Source organism: Prosopis cineraria, unplaced genomic scaffold (genome assembly GCF_029017545.1).
Source record: "Prosopis cineraria cultivar Desert tree isolate PC_DT_omini unplaced genomic scaffold, ASM2901754v1 PC1, whole genome shotgun sequence".
Classification (NCBI taxonomy): Eukaryota; Viridiplantae; Streptophyta; class Magnoliopsida; order Fabales; family Fabaceae; genus Prosopis; species Prosopis cineraria.
Window position 1 is genome coordinate 9,132,338 of NW_026555332.1, and position 17,082 is coordinate 9,149,419.

Genomic DNA, 17,082 nt, shown 5'->3' on the forward strand with positions numbered 1-17,082 from the left:
TATTTGTTTTCTTTTAGTTTTTATAAATTCTCCAAAGAGTTAATGAAGAGGGTGCGACATCCACACTCAAGTGAATCTCATACTATATGTATGTATGTATGTATGAAAGTTTTTTTTTTTAAAAAAAAAACACATATGATGAAAACTCAGCTGTCCCAGGAGCAAAGTCACCTCTTTTATTGGAAGAGGTTCTAAGTTTAAATTAGTGTTAGCATGTTTGTTTTGGTGCATATGTTTTTTTTTTTTGACACATGGAAGAATTAGACCTGGGGCAATATATATATATATATATATATAAACCTTGCCTGTATGCTCCCATTTGTATGTTTCAGTCACCTCGTTCATTGTGGCTTTTTATTAGGCCTTTTCATTTGCCCTCTTTTATTTGACTACTTTTGCTTCATAAAACATTGGCATTTGTGTGTGTATTTATGTCCTTGTGTGTTATGGCATATTATCTTTGTTTATTTTGACGTAAAAATTGATAAGATAATTATTTATAGTAAAAAACTAAACTTAAAATCAGATCGTGTAACAAAATGTTGAGATATTGAAGAGTATTCAATTCTACAATAAGAAAATGACATTTCTTGTGAATATCTATAGAATAATAAGGTCTATGTCTTTATTTTTAAATATAATATCTTAATAACTATGAAGAAGATGTCTTCACAATCAACATAAAATACAAGGGAGATGGGTAGATTTTTTTTTTTTTTTTTAGATTTTTACAAATATAACCCATGTTATAAGATCATATCAAACAAATAACTTAATATTTATTATATTTTAATTTACATTATAACTGATTTATTGTATTTATCAACAATATATTGTTGTATATCATTGATAAACTTTTTATAATTTTTAAAATTTTTAATAATACATCAATAATAAATTATTTGTATATCAATGTGAATTAGCAATCATACTTATAAATTTTAAAAAATTTTGTCCATATTTTCTAGGTGCAGGAGTGTTTTTGTTTTTGTTTTTATTTTTTTTTTGCGATTAAGCCAATTTATCCTCTTCCTTTTTTACTGAAAAACTATAGTATATAGATAATCTTGTAACATGATCACATATACCTATGTATACGCACACTCTTTTTTTATTTTATTTTTTAAAAAATCGTGAAACACACGTAAGTTCATTGCCTAATTAATTTGAACATCAAAGGATCTTATTCGATGCACCATCATTCGTGGAAGAGCCTAAGTTCACGTTTGGCCGTTTGGGTAGCTTAAAGTGAAATGTGGATTTTGGACTCCTAAACTATGTTTAGGTAAATCTAAAAACAATAATCCAAACAAGCTCTGAAGCTTTCTGAAGAGTGGCATTATTATAAATATTGATCTTATAAAAAATAATACACATTCCCTTCTTATCTTTCTACTTGCATTTCATGCACTCGTTTGCTTGGAAGCAACATGCATCGTAAGGGAGAGTAAATTTTGATTCCATTCCTTCGAGTGCAATTTGTCTTGTATAATAGAATTAAATGAAATAAAGAAAAGCAAAAATTAATCCACTAATTTTTATAATTTTCTTCAATTTTAAATTAGATCTTTATAATTTATTTTATTTTAATCAAGTACTTATAATTTTATTAATTTCGTTAATGTTAAGGTTAAAATTATTAATGAATGATTAACTTTTAAAAAATTAATAAAATACGATAGTTAAATTTTGGACAAATTTTTGTACAAAATAAATTATAAATATTAATTTAAGTTTAAAACATATAAAATCCCCTTAAACTTTGAAATAGTTATATATAACTCCCATCATCTTTAAAAATTTAAAGTTAACTCCCCTAATCTTTAATTTTATTTTTTAAAACCCCATATTGTTAATTGTGTTATTTTTTTATAAGAGTTAAAATGTCATTCAAGTAAAAAATATCATTAAACAAGATATTATATTGTAGAACTATGGCTAATAATTTTTTATATTTTTAAATAGTTGAGATATTGATAATACTCAAAACAAATATTATTATCACTATATTAAAATTTAAATATTTACTTTTACGTTTGTTTTATCTATTTTTTATTATCAATGATGCATAGTTTTTTAGTATTAAAAGATAAATTATTCTAACTTGGTAATATTTAAAATTTTAAATATTTTAACCATATGCATTATAATCTAACATGAAAAGATAAATAAAAATTTATCTTTCAAAACAATAAAATCATGCACCATTAATGACAAAAAAAAAACATAGATAAAAATAATATAAATATAAATATTTAAAATTTTAGACAGTGATAATAATATTTTTTTGTTATTAATGCCTCAACTATTCAAAAAATATAAGAAATTTATTATAAATAGTTATACAATATAATATTTTTATTTAATAATATTTTTTAGTTGAATGATATTTTAACCCTTACAAAAAATAACATAATTAACAATAGTGAGCTTTAAAAAATAAAATTAAAGGTTATGGTGATTAATTTTAAACTTTTAAAGATGAAGGGGGTTGTTTGTAACTATCTCAAAATTCAAAGAGTTTTATACATTTTAACCTTAATTTAAAAAATTACAAATAAAAATTTTTGTTATAATTTAAGAGTTATATTTTATACTTATATATGTATTTGGAATTAAAACTCTTGAATTTGTAATTATCTAAATTGATTTTTTCAACTAATTTTTTTTAAAATTTGCTGGGGACTTAAATATCATTAATTCAGTATTTTGAGACTTAACTATCATTCTCCCTGAAAAAGAATTTTTATGGATTAATTACTTCAATAATTAGTAAGAGCCAAAATAAATATTTCATTTTTTGGCATGAGATATAATTAATATTTCACATCTCGCTTATTGCGTTATGGATGAAAAACTGAAAATTTAATATATTTTCAAGTTTTATTAATCACATTTGCATATTCTTTTATAGCATATATTATCAATTCTGGTTGATCCATGCCATTAATTTTTTTTCATAAACTATATGCAACTTGTTCACTAATAATTCCTTTAACAGGTGCCAGACTTGCCAGCCTGCACATTCAACTTTAACTTTAAAGCATGAAGGATACAAGTTGTATGGGACATGTTATTATGTTGTTAATGTGTCAAAAAATAAGTTAATTTTTTTATATAATTATTTCAATAGGCTATATTCGAATTTTATTGAGTCTAATTAGATATTATTTTAGTAAAAATGTTTTTTTTTTTGCATTCACATGAATTCCAACTTCAGATGTCATATTTAAACAAAGAATTATGGGCTATTCCACTAAGACCAACGTCCTAAAATAAGTTAACTTATAAATAAACAATTAACTTGTATGCTAAATTGAAATTGGTTTTTTTTAGAGGATAAGGTGAAATCTTGTTTTTCTTGAAAAAGTTGTTGGCATCTACTCCATCTGATCTCATTTATAAAATACATTTTAAAAGTTTTATTTAATCCCATTGATGAGTCACAGTGTAACTTTTTAAGTAATATTTAAAAGATATCTTCAAAACAAACATTCATGAGAAAGACAAATAACATAATATCACTTTTTAAATTATTATATGAAGATATATTTAAAATTTTATATACTTTTATTTTTTTTAATTTTTTTTGTATTGATACTGATGAGTAGTATAAAAAAAACTGAAAGAATAATATTATTGAAGAGGTGAATTTTCTAATTGTTACAGTTTCAATTTTGCCTTCCATTACAAGTTATCCTTGCAATAATACTTCAGTGGAATTTGCACATGAACCCCCAAAAAAGCACCCTTATATGCACGGTAATTTTATAGGAATAATGTTTTGTTTTAATCTTTTATATAATAGTACTTTATAAAAAGCTGCAGTATTAAAGCTATAAATAGTATTTTTTTTATTTTTTTACCTCAAGTAAAATATATATATATATATATATATAAAGCAAATATATTATTCTAGTGTGAACAGGATTATAAGGGATCTAATCTGACAAGTTGATTATCATGATAAAGCTGTTTGAAAATATGAAGAAGCCAAGTCAAAGAACAATACCAGCGTGGAAAATATTTATTGCACGAACTTCTTTTTTTTGGCCAAAAACAGAGTCAATTTTTATTGTACGAACTGAAAGACAAGCAAACCAAATAAATTTGGAATATAACTATGATAGGTAAAAGTATAATCTAATGCCTCGTCTCCAAAAGGACATTTGGTACTATTTTATGGAGGGTGTTGTTATAAAATCTCACCCAATCACATTGCTTAGAATTTAATTGGTAGTTTCATTTTTCAAAGGAAACTCCATAAAAGATGCTAAGATAAAGAATTATGAAACATGCTCTGATCAATTAACAATTTGAAGCCTTCATTAGCTCTCAGAAATCACCATGATTCAACCCATCCCAAATGATTTTATCTTCTGAATAAGCTAGGTAAATTAAATATATAAATTACCAACAAAAATTGGTCATGTTTATAAGAATTTAACCTATGACATACGAGGTAGTGATATCAAATCTCACTATCGATGTGAGAGCCTTGTTGATAAATGATTTATAAGTATTTTTTTTTAATATTTTTTGAACCTAAAGACATGTCTTAACCCTGATAAATTTTTAAGGCTCTAAACTTTTTGCTATAGAAAGATGAATAGATAAACTAAAAATGATATATGAGACTTGAGTTTAAATAATCATTGATGGGAGAATTAGACTTTCGAAGTCTAATTTTCCTAGTTTTGGCACGAAGCTTTTAATTTTTATATTTTAAACAATAATTTTTTTCAAAAAGGTGATAGAATTTTTTTTATCGTAGACTCTATATTTATTAAAAGAGAAAACATTATTTTTGATTTCTGCATTTTACTTATATTTTGTTATAGGTCCTAAACTTTGTTTTTGGTGTTTCAGGTTTTTGTATTATCCTCCGTTTGCAATATTAGTCCCTACATTTTCACAGGGGCATTGATATAGCACAAATGGTATTAATGATGTTGAAATATCAATTAACACTGTTAATTTTGTACTTGTGTGTCCAACTGATGCTGGCATGAAATTTTTCAATAAGAAAAAATTTAAAAAAAACCTACATCAAATGAAATAAAAAGGTTGACCTAAACTTTTAAATGATAAGCAAAATGCAAAAATTCCATATAGTTTTTTTTAAATTTTTGCTTTATTAAAAATTGTGTGTGAGCATAACGATGTTAATTAACATGTCAACATTATTAATACTGTTTGTATTACATCAATGTCTCTCTAAGAATGTAGGAATCAATGTTGCAAACAAAGAAAAGTAAAAAAAAAATAAAATTAAAATATGAGTAAAGTATAAGGATTAAAAATAATATTTTCTCTTATTAAAATAAATAATAGAACTATTCTATTTTTATCCTCTTAACTCTTCATTGTAAATAATATGCTTTTGTACCAAATGGATTAGGCCTAAACAAGAAATTCAATTTATTGGGCCTTTCAACACAACTAAATAAGACCTCAACGGCCCATAATCTGCACCCCAATCTTTGGGACACAAATCTACCCAATACCAATAAATTATAGTTTTTTTATTTAACCTTCAACATTTGTTATAGTTTGTTCTCAGCCAAATATATATATATATATATATATATATTAGTTTCATTTTTTGGGTTAAAAAATATTAGTTACAGTTTGACCGCAAGTGGGATGCATTAGTGTGACAGTTATATCTATCTTTTTCAGAAGGAAATAATTTTCTTTAAGAAGATTATATTTGACAATTTCAAATTTTCAGTATTAATAAAAAGTTAAAAACTAGATGTAAGCTTTTGAATATGGAAAAATGACAATTAAAGACTTCATAAGACCATTAATTATAATTAAAGATTCTGAATTATTAAAATCTCATTAATGAACTATGGTCCTTATTGAGAATTAAAAAGATATATAGGTTTAAAAAAATTTCTCTTGAGTAATCATAGAAAATAGTTTATCAAGTCTCACTTGAAAAAATAAAAAAAAAACTATTGAAATTACTATTATGAGTTAGAACTATTGTTAATCTTAGAAAAACTGATAGAAAAATCTATTTAAATTAGGTAAATGATCTATTAGTCTCACGAAATGGTATAATTTCTCTAGAGTCCCTTGAGATCTTTTTATCATTAGAGAATTAAAAGAAATGACACTTTTGCCCAAATATGCATTAGAGTTGAAAATTTGTAAATCTCCATTCACAACTTCGGTTCCAATATTAACAAATTTTATCTCTAAATTTGCAACAATTTATTAGTCATTCACAATCTTGATGTGTAAATCCAGATAAGTATCATAGTTGAAAATTTGCAAGTTTTTATTCATAACTTTGGTTCTTAGTTTAATAACTTTTGTCTTTAAATTCACAATAATTTATTAGTCATTCACAAGTCCTAGGTGTACAAGTCTAGACAAGTATTAGATTTGAAAATTTATAAGTCTCCATTCACAACTTTGATTCTAGGTTAATAACTTTTGTCCCTAAATTCACAACAATTTATTAGCCATTTGCAAGTTTTTATATGCAAGTCGAGACATACATCGAAGTTGAAAATTGGCAAGTTTCCATTCACAACTTTGATTCCAATATTAATAAGTTTTGTCCCTAAATTTGCAACTATGCAACAAGGAATTGTAATTTATCAGTAACCTTTTGAGTAAGCATCAGCACCTACATTTTTCAGCTTTAAATATGGAGATAAAATGAAGACTTCAATCATTTATGCACAATAATCTACATCAACTTCAATTATCACATATGGGAGAAAAAATTTCAAGGAGGAGAGGAAATTTATCCATATACAGCAGACACAACAAAGAAAGAATGTTTGTTTATATATACCCACGTACATCAGCCAAACAAAACAAACAACCCATGTACAGAAACTTAAAAAAAGGAACACGAGAATGAGAAGGAGAAGGAGAAGGAGAGGGAGAGGGAGACAGACCAGAAGAATACCATAAATTAAGGTGTGAATGGAGAATCTAAGAACCCAAGATAGGCAAGAAAAATTCACAAGTTTCTTCAGTGAGAATTGAGATTTTGTTTACTTTGAGGGCAATTTAGTCATTTCATTTGATTCTCTGATGACAAAAAGATCCCAAGGGATTTCAGGGAAATTATACCATTTTTTGAGACTAATTTGTCATTTACCTAACTTAAATGAATTTTTCTATCATTTTTCCTTAATTTTAGTTAAGAAATTCTTGATCCACATTTGAGAATGAGTTGTTTTTCAGCATAAAACTAAAATTCAGTCACCTCTCCCCTCTTCCAACAAAGCTTGACTCAACCCTCTATTCTTTCGGACCATATGAGAAATCAAATAATGGAATAACATGTTGACAAAAAATTCCTCTTAATCATCTAAATTTATATGAAGTTTAAATTTAATCATTTGATTTTACGAAGTCTATCCTTTCAATCCTCTTTCTATAACATCATTAATCTCAAATGATTACCTTTTATGCTGTCATTATTATTTTTTTTAAAAAAATAAAACTTAAAATGATCACATTTGAAATTATTTTGTCAATATTTAAAATTTCATGTTGACATTTTTTTAAATAAAAACCAGCAATGTTGGAATTGGAAGACTAAAAGGATGTTTTATAAAATTAAAAGACTCAAACGAAGCCTTGTAGTAAATTAAATGGAATAAATATTTTTTTATTAAAAAATATAAGATATTTTTAACTAAATTTTACCATAAATAAAGTAATTAATTATCTCCAAACTAATATCATCTTTTCATATTTATCTTTATTTAATATAATATTTACTTTAAAATAAATATAAAGTAATTTATTTATTACAAACACTTTTAAAAAAGCAAATTAATTGTACTTTAAAATACTAAAATTGCTTTATATTTTTTAACATTCACCTTTCAAAAAATACCTTATATTTCTTAACCTATGAGTATACTTTTTGCAATAATATGTTTGGAAGTATCAAAACTCAAATCATAGTTTTGAGAGAACTAAGAAGAAGGTAATTTCTGCCTATGCGTAATTTTAGCAAGGTTCAAACATGATTTGAAACAAACAACTAATACCTTAATTAAGCATATTTTAGTGTTTAAAGACCAAAATGACAACTTCTTTTATACACAAAAATAACTATTAATTAGGGCTAGCTCAACCATTGAAAGGTCAAGGCTTATACAAATCGGTCTTGTTAAGTTCAATTATAACATTAGGCCCCATTTTACAAATCTAGACCTTGGCCTTTTGGATTGACCCTGCAATCTTTGGCTCTATTTTTTTCTAATTTAAAAACCTAAAATAATATATTTATAAACTTAAAAAAAGTTATTATATATATGATTGAGTCAAGAAAATGAATTTAAGTCAATTCACACCATTACAAATTTAAATTTAATAAAAAATAGCAACAAAGTAAACCAAAATCCTCATTATTTGCAACAAACAATAAACCAAAATCATAATTTTAAGGTATTTAAAGTATGTAAAAATATTCAAAATAAACAAATAATAATAAGTTACTCTTCAACTTAAAATCATGTAGCCAATTACAAGTATAAATGATAATATCAACATTATTTAAAAGAAGAAAAACTCTAATACATTGTCAAAATATGTGAACTAATGCTAACAATTATTTCACTAACCATAGTAGCGATCAAGATAATGAGGGGTAGCCGGCTATGGTGAATGAATGAGGGATGAAGGAAAGGAATGAGTACAAGCTAGGGTTTAAGTTTGAATTATCATTTTTTACTTTAAAATAGTAGCCTAGTTTTAGCTATTTTTTAACTTAAAAGGACTGGTCCAATAGGCTTGGTTTTAATTAACAACTTTATATATAAGAGTCTTAAATTTATAAAATTATCCTGAAGGACAAAGGTAAAAAAAAAAAAAATGCACAACAACTTAAAATAATACGCATGACATAAATAATTTACCTCTCTAGTGATAAAACTTAACATGAAACCATAGTTTCAGGACTCGTGTTGGTCCGCCAGTGATGCCAAACCAGTCTCTATAGAGACTTTCATTCACTGCCCCATTCAGGCATAACGCTTTTTTATTTGGGAAAATTATTCATGAGACCAAAACGTTTAAATATTCTGACATCGGTCCCAAATTCAATCATGAATCGTGCAAAAGACCATAATCCATGAAGACAACATATTTTTCAGTGAAATTATTAAAATGCCTTTCCTTTTTCTGAATTTCAAGCGAGTTAGATACATAGTTTCTGTCAAAAAATTGAATCTTTTCATCCAAAAAGTAGAAAAAAAAGTCAACAGACTGAAACTGAAGTGTTAAATTAACAAGTAACAATCCTTTAATCAAAATCAATAGTCTAAAGAACTTCAACTTACATCACAGCCGAAACTTGACAATGACAGGCAAAGTAGCTCCTTAACCCTTCAAAATAATCTTGGGAAGTAAGTGTAATTAAAAAATAGAAAAGAGAAATTTATATGCTTAATCTTATTATTTATAATTAAATCAATTTGTGCGTATTTTTTTATATATTATTTATTTTATAACAATTTTTATTAATATTGTCAATAAGTTAAAATTCCCAATTTTGATTTGATTGAATAAAGAATAAAAGAAAAAATTGACGCATAAACTATAGGTCTATGAGTGTTTGGAATTTTAAATTTATTTTTAGTATAATATTTCTTTTTAATTTTTAAAAATAATGCAATCTAACTCTTATCGTTAATAAAAGTTAAATTTAATTGTAGTTGATAATAGAATGACAAAAATGACATTAAAAATTATATAAGAAGGATGAAATAATGACAGACAATGACCTAAAAAATTATAGAAAGGTATCAAGAAAAGTTTATTATTTTTTATAATTTTTGAAATATTTTAATTATTTTTTAATCAACTAAGAGTTAAAATTAACTTCATTAATAATAAATGTTAGATTATATCGCTCTCAAAAGTTGAGAGAGAATATTATATTAAAAATGAGTTTAAAATCCTTTATATTTGTGGACTTACAATTTAAGGACCAATTGTGTTTTTACTTTTGAATGAAAATATATTAAGTATACCAAGCTAATAAGTACATAACTTTTCTCTAATAATAAATCATACTATTTATTATAAATAAATATTAAAATACAATTCATTATTTATATTTTATATTATACACAAAACTCACATTAGTTCAACACTTCACATTTGGCAAGAGTATGAATACTTACATACTTTCAAGCGAGGGAAATGCATATTCTTGAATTAACTCGGTTATGTTTGGTTTCAACCCAAATTAAGGTTTGGGTTGGCTCCAAAAAATCAATTTATTGATTTTTTTAAAAAATTTAAAATGCAAATGACCTTTTAAAGGAAGATTTTTATAAACAAATATTCTTTTATAAATATTTTAGTTTTATAAATTTGAATCAAACATATACTAAAGTGTTGGTAACCTGGTTCTAGTAAAAGAGTTGATGATTGTTTAAATGTGAGTTTTAAGTTTATAAACTACTAGTAGAAACGAATATTAGATACGATATGGAAAAAATTTCAACCCAAAATTTTCCAAACTTTACCTTGTTTTATTTAATCATTTAATTTAGTTTTTTTTTTTTCACCTTTATATGAAAATAACAAAACCTTCTGAGGACTGACACGGATCGCAAAAGAGCTGAAAAGGACAAAAGCGCATTATAGTTTTTTTTGTTTTTTGAGGAACGACAAATTGGTCAAAGGCACCAATTAATTTAATTTAAATTTCAAATATTGAATTTTAGAGATTTGTGAGATTGACTTTTAATTTTAAATTTTTTTTATAATAAATTTATAATTTATAATTATAATTTTAATTTTAATATAATTAAATATTAAATAAAAATTAATAACTGAACTTATAAATTTTTAAAAATTAGCATTGAGGATTAAGTTGAATTAATTATGTTTCCTCTGCTTGTCATTTTCCCCCTTTTTCCCCCTCGCATCCCCGCAACCCCACCTTATGCCTCTACACGCGCGCGCATACTCTCTGCCCAGTCTTCTCTCTCTAAACTTCAAACAAATTTCTCTGCTTTCACTGCCTGAAGATCTAACCTGGTACTCTCTACTCTTCCATTCGTGTTTTCTTCTTCTTCTTTGTGTCATGTTTACGTTTCAATCCTTGGTTTTCTTCCCTCTCTTTCTCTTTGAATCTGTTTGGGGCACGGAAAATTTACGCAGTTTTTTGATTTAGGTTTTTGCTACTTTCTTCCTAAAATTGGCTAAAAGGAGGGTTCTTTTTTTCGTTTTCTTCGAACAGTTTTGCACTTTACTCAGATACGGTTTTTTATGGAAAAATCGAAGGAGGGGGTCTCTGTATGTAGAATTTCAGAATCCACTGTGACCCTCAATGAGCCCGGGGCTCGTGAAACCCTAGATGAGGTCTCTGTGCACTGTGTTAGTCAGGGTCAGATTGAAGGGTTGAGTAGTGAAGATGCTGGAGGGGGTAGCGAGAAGGACGTAATGGTGGAGGTATTGGGTTCTGATGTGTACATAGACGGTGTTTGCACTCGTGCTAATGAAACAGAGTTGATTGATGAAGGGGCTTGTGGCGGATCAGCTGACGGTGGTAATGATGCGAAACCTGCGGGCGGAGACCCTGGAGTGGGTAATGAGGCTGAGGCCGGGTTTGAGGCTTCACATTTGCAATCTTCAACAGCTAAGGGTGAGAATCCCACAACCCAGCATGATGGTGCTGCGTTGGACAAGGGGGAGGTTTCAAGTGGAACATTGAAGGATGGCAATGTAGAGAGAGGTGGAGCAGCTGCTCATTCTGATGAAATTGATGTGGAAAATGTGCAGGGAGCACCAGTTTTGAACAATGGAGCTGAGAAAGAAGAAATGGAAGCTGGAGTTAGTGACTCCTCGGCAGTTGTCAATTCCACACTTGAAGAAACAGAATCGCCCATGGCGGATGATGTCAGGCTTGAGCACAAGGATGCCCAGGAAGCTGCAGTTCCAGATGATAAGTTGACAAATCCTTCATGTGATAATGCTTTAGGAGGTTTGACAGCTGCTAGCTCGTTAAATGGAGAAAATGTGCATAGTGAATCAGCTGAAATGGATAATCAACAGCAGAGGAACTTGGTAGATCAAAGAGCAAGAGAAGAGGGAAATGATGTGACCTTGAAATCATGCGATCAACAGAAGAAAATTGCTAATGGAGAGGGTGATAAAATATTAAAGAAAGAAGCTCGTATCTCTGACAAAGACGAAAGTATGAAGATTAATGCTATTGATGAAAAGTTACAGTCTGCTGGAGAGCAGCCGATGGATATTGATAAAGTTGGTGAAAACTCAATTAGTCTGCCAAAAGTAGTTGCTGCAGTTGAAATTTCTGTGGACAAGGATCCTTTAAATTCTAGAGAAAAGTGTAGTAGGATTGAAAAATGCATGGAAAAGAAAATGATTCCTGATACTTCTCATGTTAGTTCAGATACAGGGCAGGGGATGGAGATTGACAAACACTCCCATTCAAAAAGCCCTACTTTACACGGTGGAGAACAAAATTCAGAAAATCACCAGACAGCTGTTTCAAGTATGGATACAGATGCTCAGGTTTGTAATGTTGGAGAAATTTCTTCGATTAAGAGAGATGGTGGGGTTACAGGGTGTGGCTTATCTGAAGGACCACAAAATTCTGAACATAGCTCAGAAATGGATACGGGTGGTAATCCTGCTTTGGTCACTTCTGGTTTGAGGGAACAAGAGAAATTAGGTGAAAATGTTTCTGATGCCAAACACGTTAGTTTGCATAAAGGGAAAGAGGAGGAAGCTGAAAATCAATTGGCACGGATGAACAGGGGGAGCTGCAATGCTAATATTCAAGGTAAAATACCAGTGATTCTGTAACTAGCGTTGTTCATTGGATTGGAGTGACCCTGCTCACCCTTTGGCATGGGTTACAATTTCTTCAACACAGCGTGGGGATTGGGCTGAAATTCGAACCCCCCTCCCAAAAAATGTCTTCCTAATAAGTTAAACATTGAGGCTTTTTAAATCTGCTCCCTTTTACCTACAGCTATAAAAATAATAAATTATTTTCTAATTATATTATATGTGTGTATGTTATATAAGTTGTGATTGAAGATGGAACATTTATTTTAAGGATAGAAGATTAGTTCTTTTTATGATGTTAACTATTTTTATTCATGCTTTAATTATTTTTATAAAAGATTGAATTTTAATTTTGAATGCTTTATTTTTGTTGACTTGAATATTTGTAATTTGTAGACTTTTGTTTTAAGCAATTATCTCAAATAGTTCCAACACGTGCCTGATCTGCACATCAATGAGCGTTTTGTGTTGAAAACTCCATCCTGAAACAACCCATGCATGAACATGGCTGGCTGTAATTGCAAATATTTCATCTTAACTGGTGGTTGAGACTGAAATTTCAGCCATAAATGAAAATATTCATGAGTTAAGATGATGAAGTTGTAATTCTGTTAATGCAGGCACATCAGTATCTTTTGATGTGGTTGAGAATAATTTAGAGGCTAATACAAACTCCAGGAGTGTAGAAAATAATCAAACTGCTGATGGGGGGATTTTCTCATCATGGGTACTGCAGAGGAAAATCCAATGACGAGGTACCATTGTCTGCAGATGATCAGAAGTTGATGTCCTTGAAGCATGTCAACCAGAACATGACAAGCAATGTTGATCAGGCCGAATCAAATGTTAGGCAAACCACTGAAGCACAACTGGGTGATATTTGTGAGCAAGCAGATTCACATGTAAGGCAAGAAATGGAAGCTAAAGAATATAATAGTGACGAACATCACAATTCAATGGATGAGAAAGCCATTAAGCACATATCTATGAAGCCTGGAAGTTCAGGAGGACTTTATCAGGCTAACTATATATTGCCACCTGAAAAAGAAGGTGACTTTTCTGTGTCAGATATGGTTTGGGGTAAGGTGAGAAGCCATCCATGGTGGCCTGGACAGATTTTTGATCCCTCAGATGCATCTGAGAAGGCTATGAAGCATTATAAAAAGGACTGCTTTTTGGTGGCATATTTCGGGGATAGAACATTTGCTTGGAATGAAGCATCTCAGCTGAAGTCCTTCAGGGCACATTTCTCCAATATTGAAAAGCAGAGCAATTCAGAATCATTCCACAATGCTGTAGATTGTGCTATAGATGAAGTCTTAAGACGAGTAGAATTTGGGCTAGCATGTTCCTGCGTGCCAAAAGATGCTTATGGCAAGATCAAATTCCAGAATGTTGAAAATGCTGGGATTCGAGAAGAAATAAGTTTAAGATATGGATTGGATGAATCTTTGAATGCAAACTCCTTTTCACCTGATAAATTATTAGAGTACTTGGAAGATTTATCTCAGTGCCCAACTGGTGGTTTTGATAGATTGGAGCTTGGGATTGCTAAGGCTCAGTTGCTTGCATTCTATCGTTTAAAGGGTTACTCTTGCTTGCCTGAATTCCAATATTGTGGAGGTCTGGACTGTGATATAGACAGATCAATTCAGGATGTTGAGAACAATGCCAGTGAGAGTATTCAGCATGAAACTTCTCTAAGTAAGGATGGTGATCAAGCTTCCACTGGTCATAGAGTTTCAAAAGGCCACATCAATTCTTACCACAAACGTAAACATAATTTGAAGGATGGTATGTATCCTAAAAAGAAAGAAAAAAGCTTGTCAGAACTAATTGGTGGGACTCTAGATCCCGCAGATGATTATTGGTTGGATGAGAAAGCCATGGATAGTCTTGTTTCCCCTACTGTTTCCAAAAAAAGGAGGACTGTTGATCCGTATGCCGATGACACTGGGATGCTAGATGGGAGAAAAACAATTTCCCTTGCAAAGGTTTCCAGTTCCACAAAGCCATCATTTAAAATTGGTGAATGTATTCGTAGGGTTGCTAGTCAACTTACTGGGTCTCCTACAGCGAGGAGTTCTGGTGACAGGTCCCAGAAGCCAGATGAAAACACTGATGTACTTTCTGGTGATGTATCTGATGACGCTTCTGTTCAAAATCTTGAGGAGGCTAAGAAGTCAAGCCTGGTTGATCCAACAGAATATTCATCACTCAATGATTTGCTATCTTTACTACATTGGGCGGCACAAGATCCATTAGAACATAGTAATTTCATGAGTGTTATTGTGAGTTTCTTCTCTGATTTCAGGAACTCAATAGTTGTAGGAAATTACTCTGAAAGAGAGATCACCCCTACAAATAAAGTTAGTGCCAAAAGGAAGAAACAGCCCATAGCTGGATCACCTGAAACATTTGAATTTGAGGATATGAGTGATACTTATTGGACAGATAGGGTCATTCAAAATGGTTCTGAAGAGCAGCCATCAAAAAGAAGCAGGAAAAAAGAGAATCAGTTAGTGCCTGCCGATCCAGATAAACCTGTCCAAGTGAGTCGTAGGCCCTACTCCAGGAAACGTTATTCAGATAACAACAATGTTGAGGCTTCTGAAAAGCCTTCTGGTTATATAGATGATAAGTCCCCTGCTGAACTTGTCATGAACTTCGCTGAGTTGGATTCTGTTCCCTCAGAGACAAACCTTAATAAGATGTTTAGGCGTTTTGGACCTCTTAAGGAATCTGAAACAGAAGTTGATACCGTGGGCAGCCGTGCCAGAGTGGTTTTCAAGAAGTGTGCTGATGCAGAGGTTGCTTTCAATAGTGCAAAAAAGTTCAACATATTTGGAGCGATACTTGTAAACTACCAGCTTAACTATACTCCAAGTGCACTGTTTAAGGCTTCGACTGTTGCCACAACGCACGACCAAGAGATGCATCTTGATCTCTCCAATTTCGAAGTTAATATGGTCTGAATTCTTTGGTAAGTGCCTTTGAACTGTTATATTCTATGCAATATTGGTAATGATTAATTAATTTCTGTGCTTGGACTAATGCCCGTGGTTGATGTTGTAGTAACTATGCTCCATTCACTTAGCTGAATTTGTGGCATTAATAGGTTGAAATTATACCACCTAGGGGGATAAGGCTTCTTGTTGTTGTATAACCTGTCTTTCAATTGGATATTGACTTGAAAATGTCAAGTAATATGGTTTTCAGCACGAAGACATAGGATTCTGTATTCCTTAGTTTGTCTATTTTGTTTGGATGTTTAATGCTCTTAATGTGACCAAGGTGTGATAATTGTTTTTCCTGGTTAAAACGGAAAACTATTTATGCCTTTTTGGAGTTCTTTTTTTTTTTTTTTGCAGTGATGTGTGAACTGTGCGTCTTGTATTTTGTCTGGCATTTCTAATTGCAATCTTCTATTAAGACATTTTCCATTTGCCATTCTCATTTTAGGGATGAACTATGAAGTCGTATATAAGCTGAAAGGGATTTGGCAGAATACATTTAACTGAAGGAACTTCTGAATGAGACTGTTAATTCCATCTGGTTGTCCACCAAAGGCTTCTGGAGGTAACCGGAGTGTTGATACATCTGGCCAACCGTTATTGTGTTCAGAATATTACCTTTGTTGGCAGCATGCCAGGGTGCACCATTTTGTTCCTTAATTTTTCTCTCTTGCTCGGTTTTCTGTACTCTATTTCAATAGCTGCCATCTCTAACTTGTGGATTTGTTATGAAATTCTGTATTCTTAGTCTTAGTCTGATCCTGTCATGTATGATTTTCCATGTTAAATATATGGTAGTCTTCGGTAGGTATGCATCTTTGTTGGAAGAATAGAAGTTAATGTTGCGCATACAAATCTCAGCCTTGGTGATCTAATGTCTGACTATTCCTTCTTTTCTGTTGTCTTTGTATTTCAGTGCTTGAGGAATATAAAAGGCCCAAACATGCTTTTATTATAACAGTTATAATATGGTTACTCGTTTAAGAGATGGCAGTGTTGCCTTTTTTTATTTTTAAAGATCTAATTTTGTTCCACGTGTTAGTCATACATTTCATCCGAAATTCAGCAGTTAACCGTCTGATGACTTGGATGCTGAACTTCATTGAGTTAATTTTGCTCGTAAATAAATAACCGTTTAACTATTAAGACTATTGAGTTTCATTTCAAGAAAAATTGGAGGGCAACACTGCACGCAGATGGAGAAGCTAGGTCCTGAAATAAATGAATGAATTGGTAAATTTGTTTCAGCAAA

At 30.1% G+C, this 17,082-nt stretch overlaps 1 protein-coding gene across 3 annotated transcripts; it reads left to right on the forward strand.

The window, feature by feature from the left end:
• Nucleotides 1-10,928: 10,928 nt before the first annotated feature.
• LOC129315742 (PWWP domain-containing protein 5-like) lies at nucleotides 10,929-16,685 on the forward strand. 3 transcript variants are annotated; one of them, XM_054959753.1, is made up of 3 exons: nucleotides 10,929-11,037; nucleotides 11,240-12,808; nucleotides 13,437-13,706. In XM_054959753.1, the coding sequence occupies exons 2-3, from the start codon at nucleotides 11,269-11,271 to the stop codon at nucleotides 13,565-13,567; spliced, it is 1,671 nt and encodes a 556-aa protein (XP_054815728.1). In that variant the 5' UTR covers nucleotides 10,929-11,037; nucleotides 11,240-11,268; the 3' UTR covers nucleotides 13,568-13,706. The 3 variants fall into 3 exon arrangements, with proteins under 3 accessions (XP_054815728.1, XP_054815732.1, XP_054815718.1); XM_054959757.1 differs by having other exon boundaries at nucleotides 10,946-11,037; nucleotides 11,174-12,808; XM_054959743.1 differs by lacking the exon at nucleotides 10,929-11,037 and adding an exon at nucleotides 16,279-16,685 and having other exon boundaries at nucleotides 12,669-12,808; nucleotides 13,437-15,799.
• Nucleotides 16,686-17,082: the final 397 nt, after the last annotated feature.

Bases quoted from the DNA above. Each gene is read 5' to 3' on its own strand.
- LOC129315742 (XM_054959743.1), top strand. From the start codon at position 13,521: ATGGGGGGATTTTCTCATCATGGGTACTGCAGAGGAAAATCCAATGAC.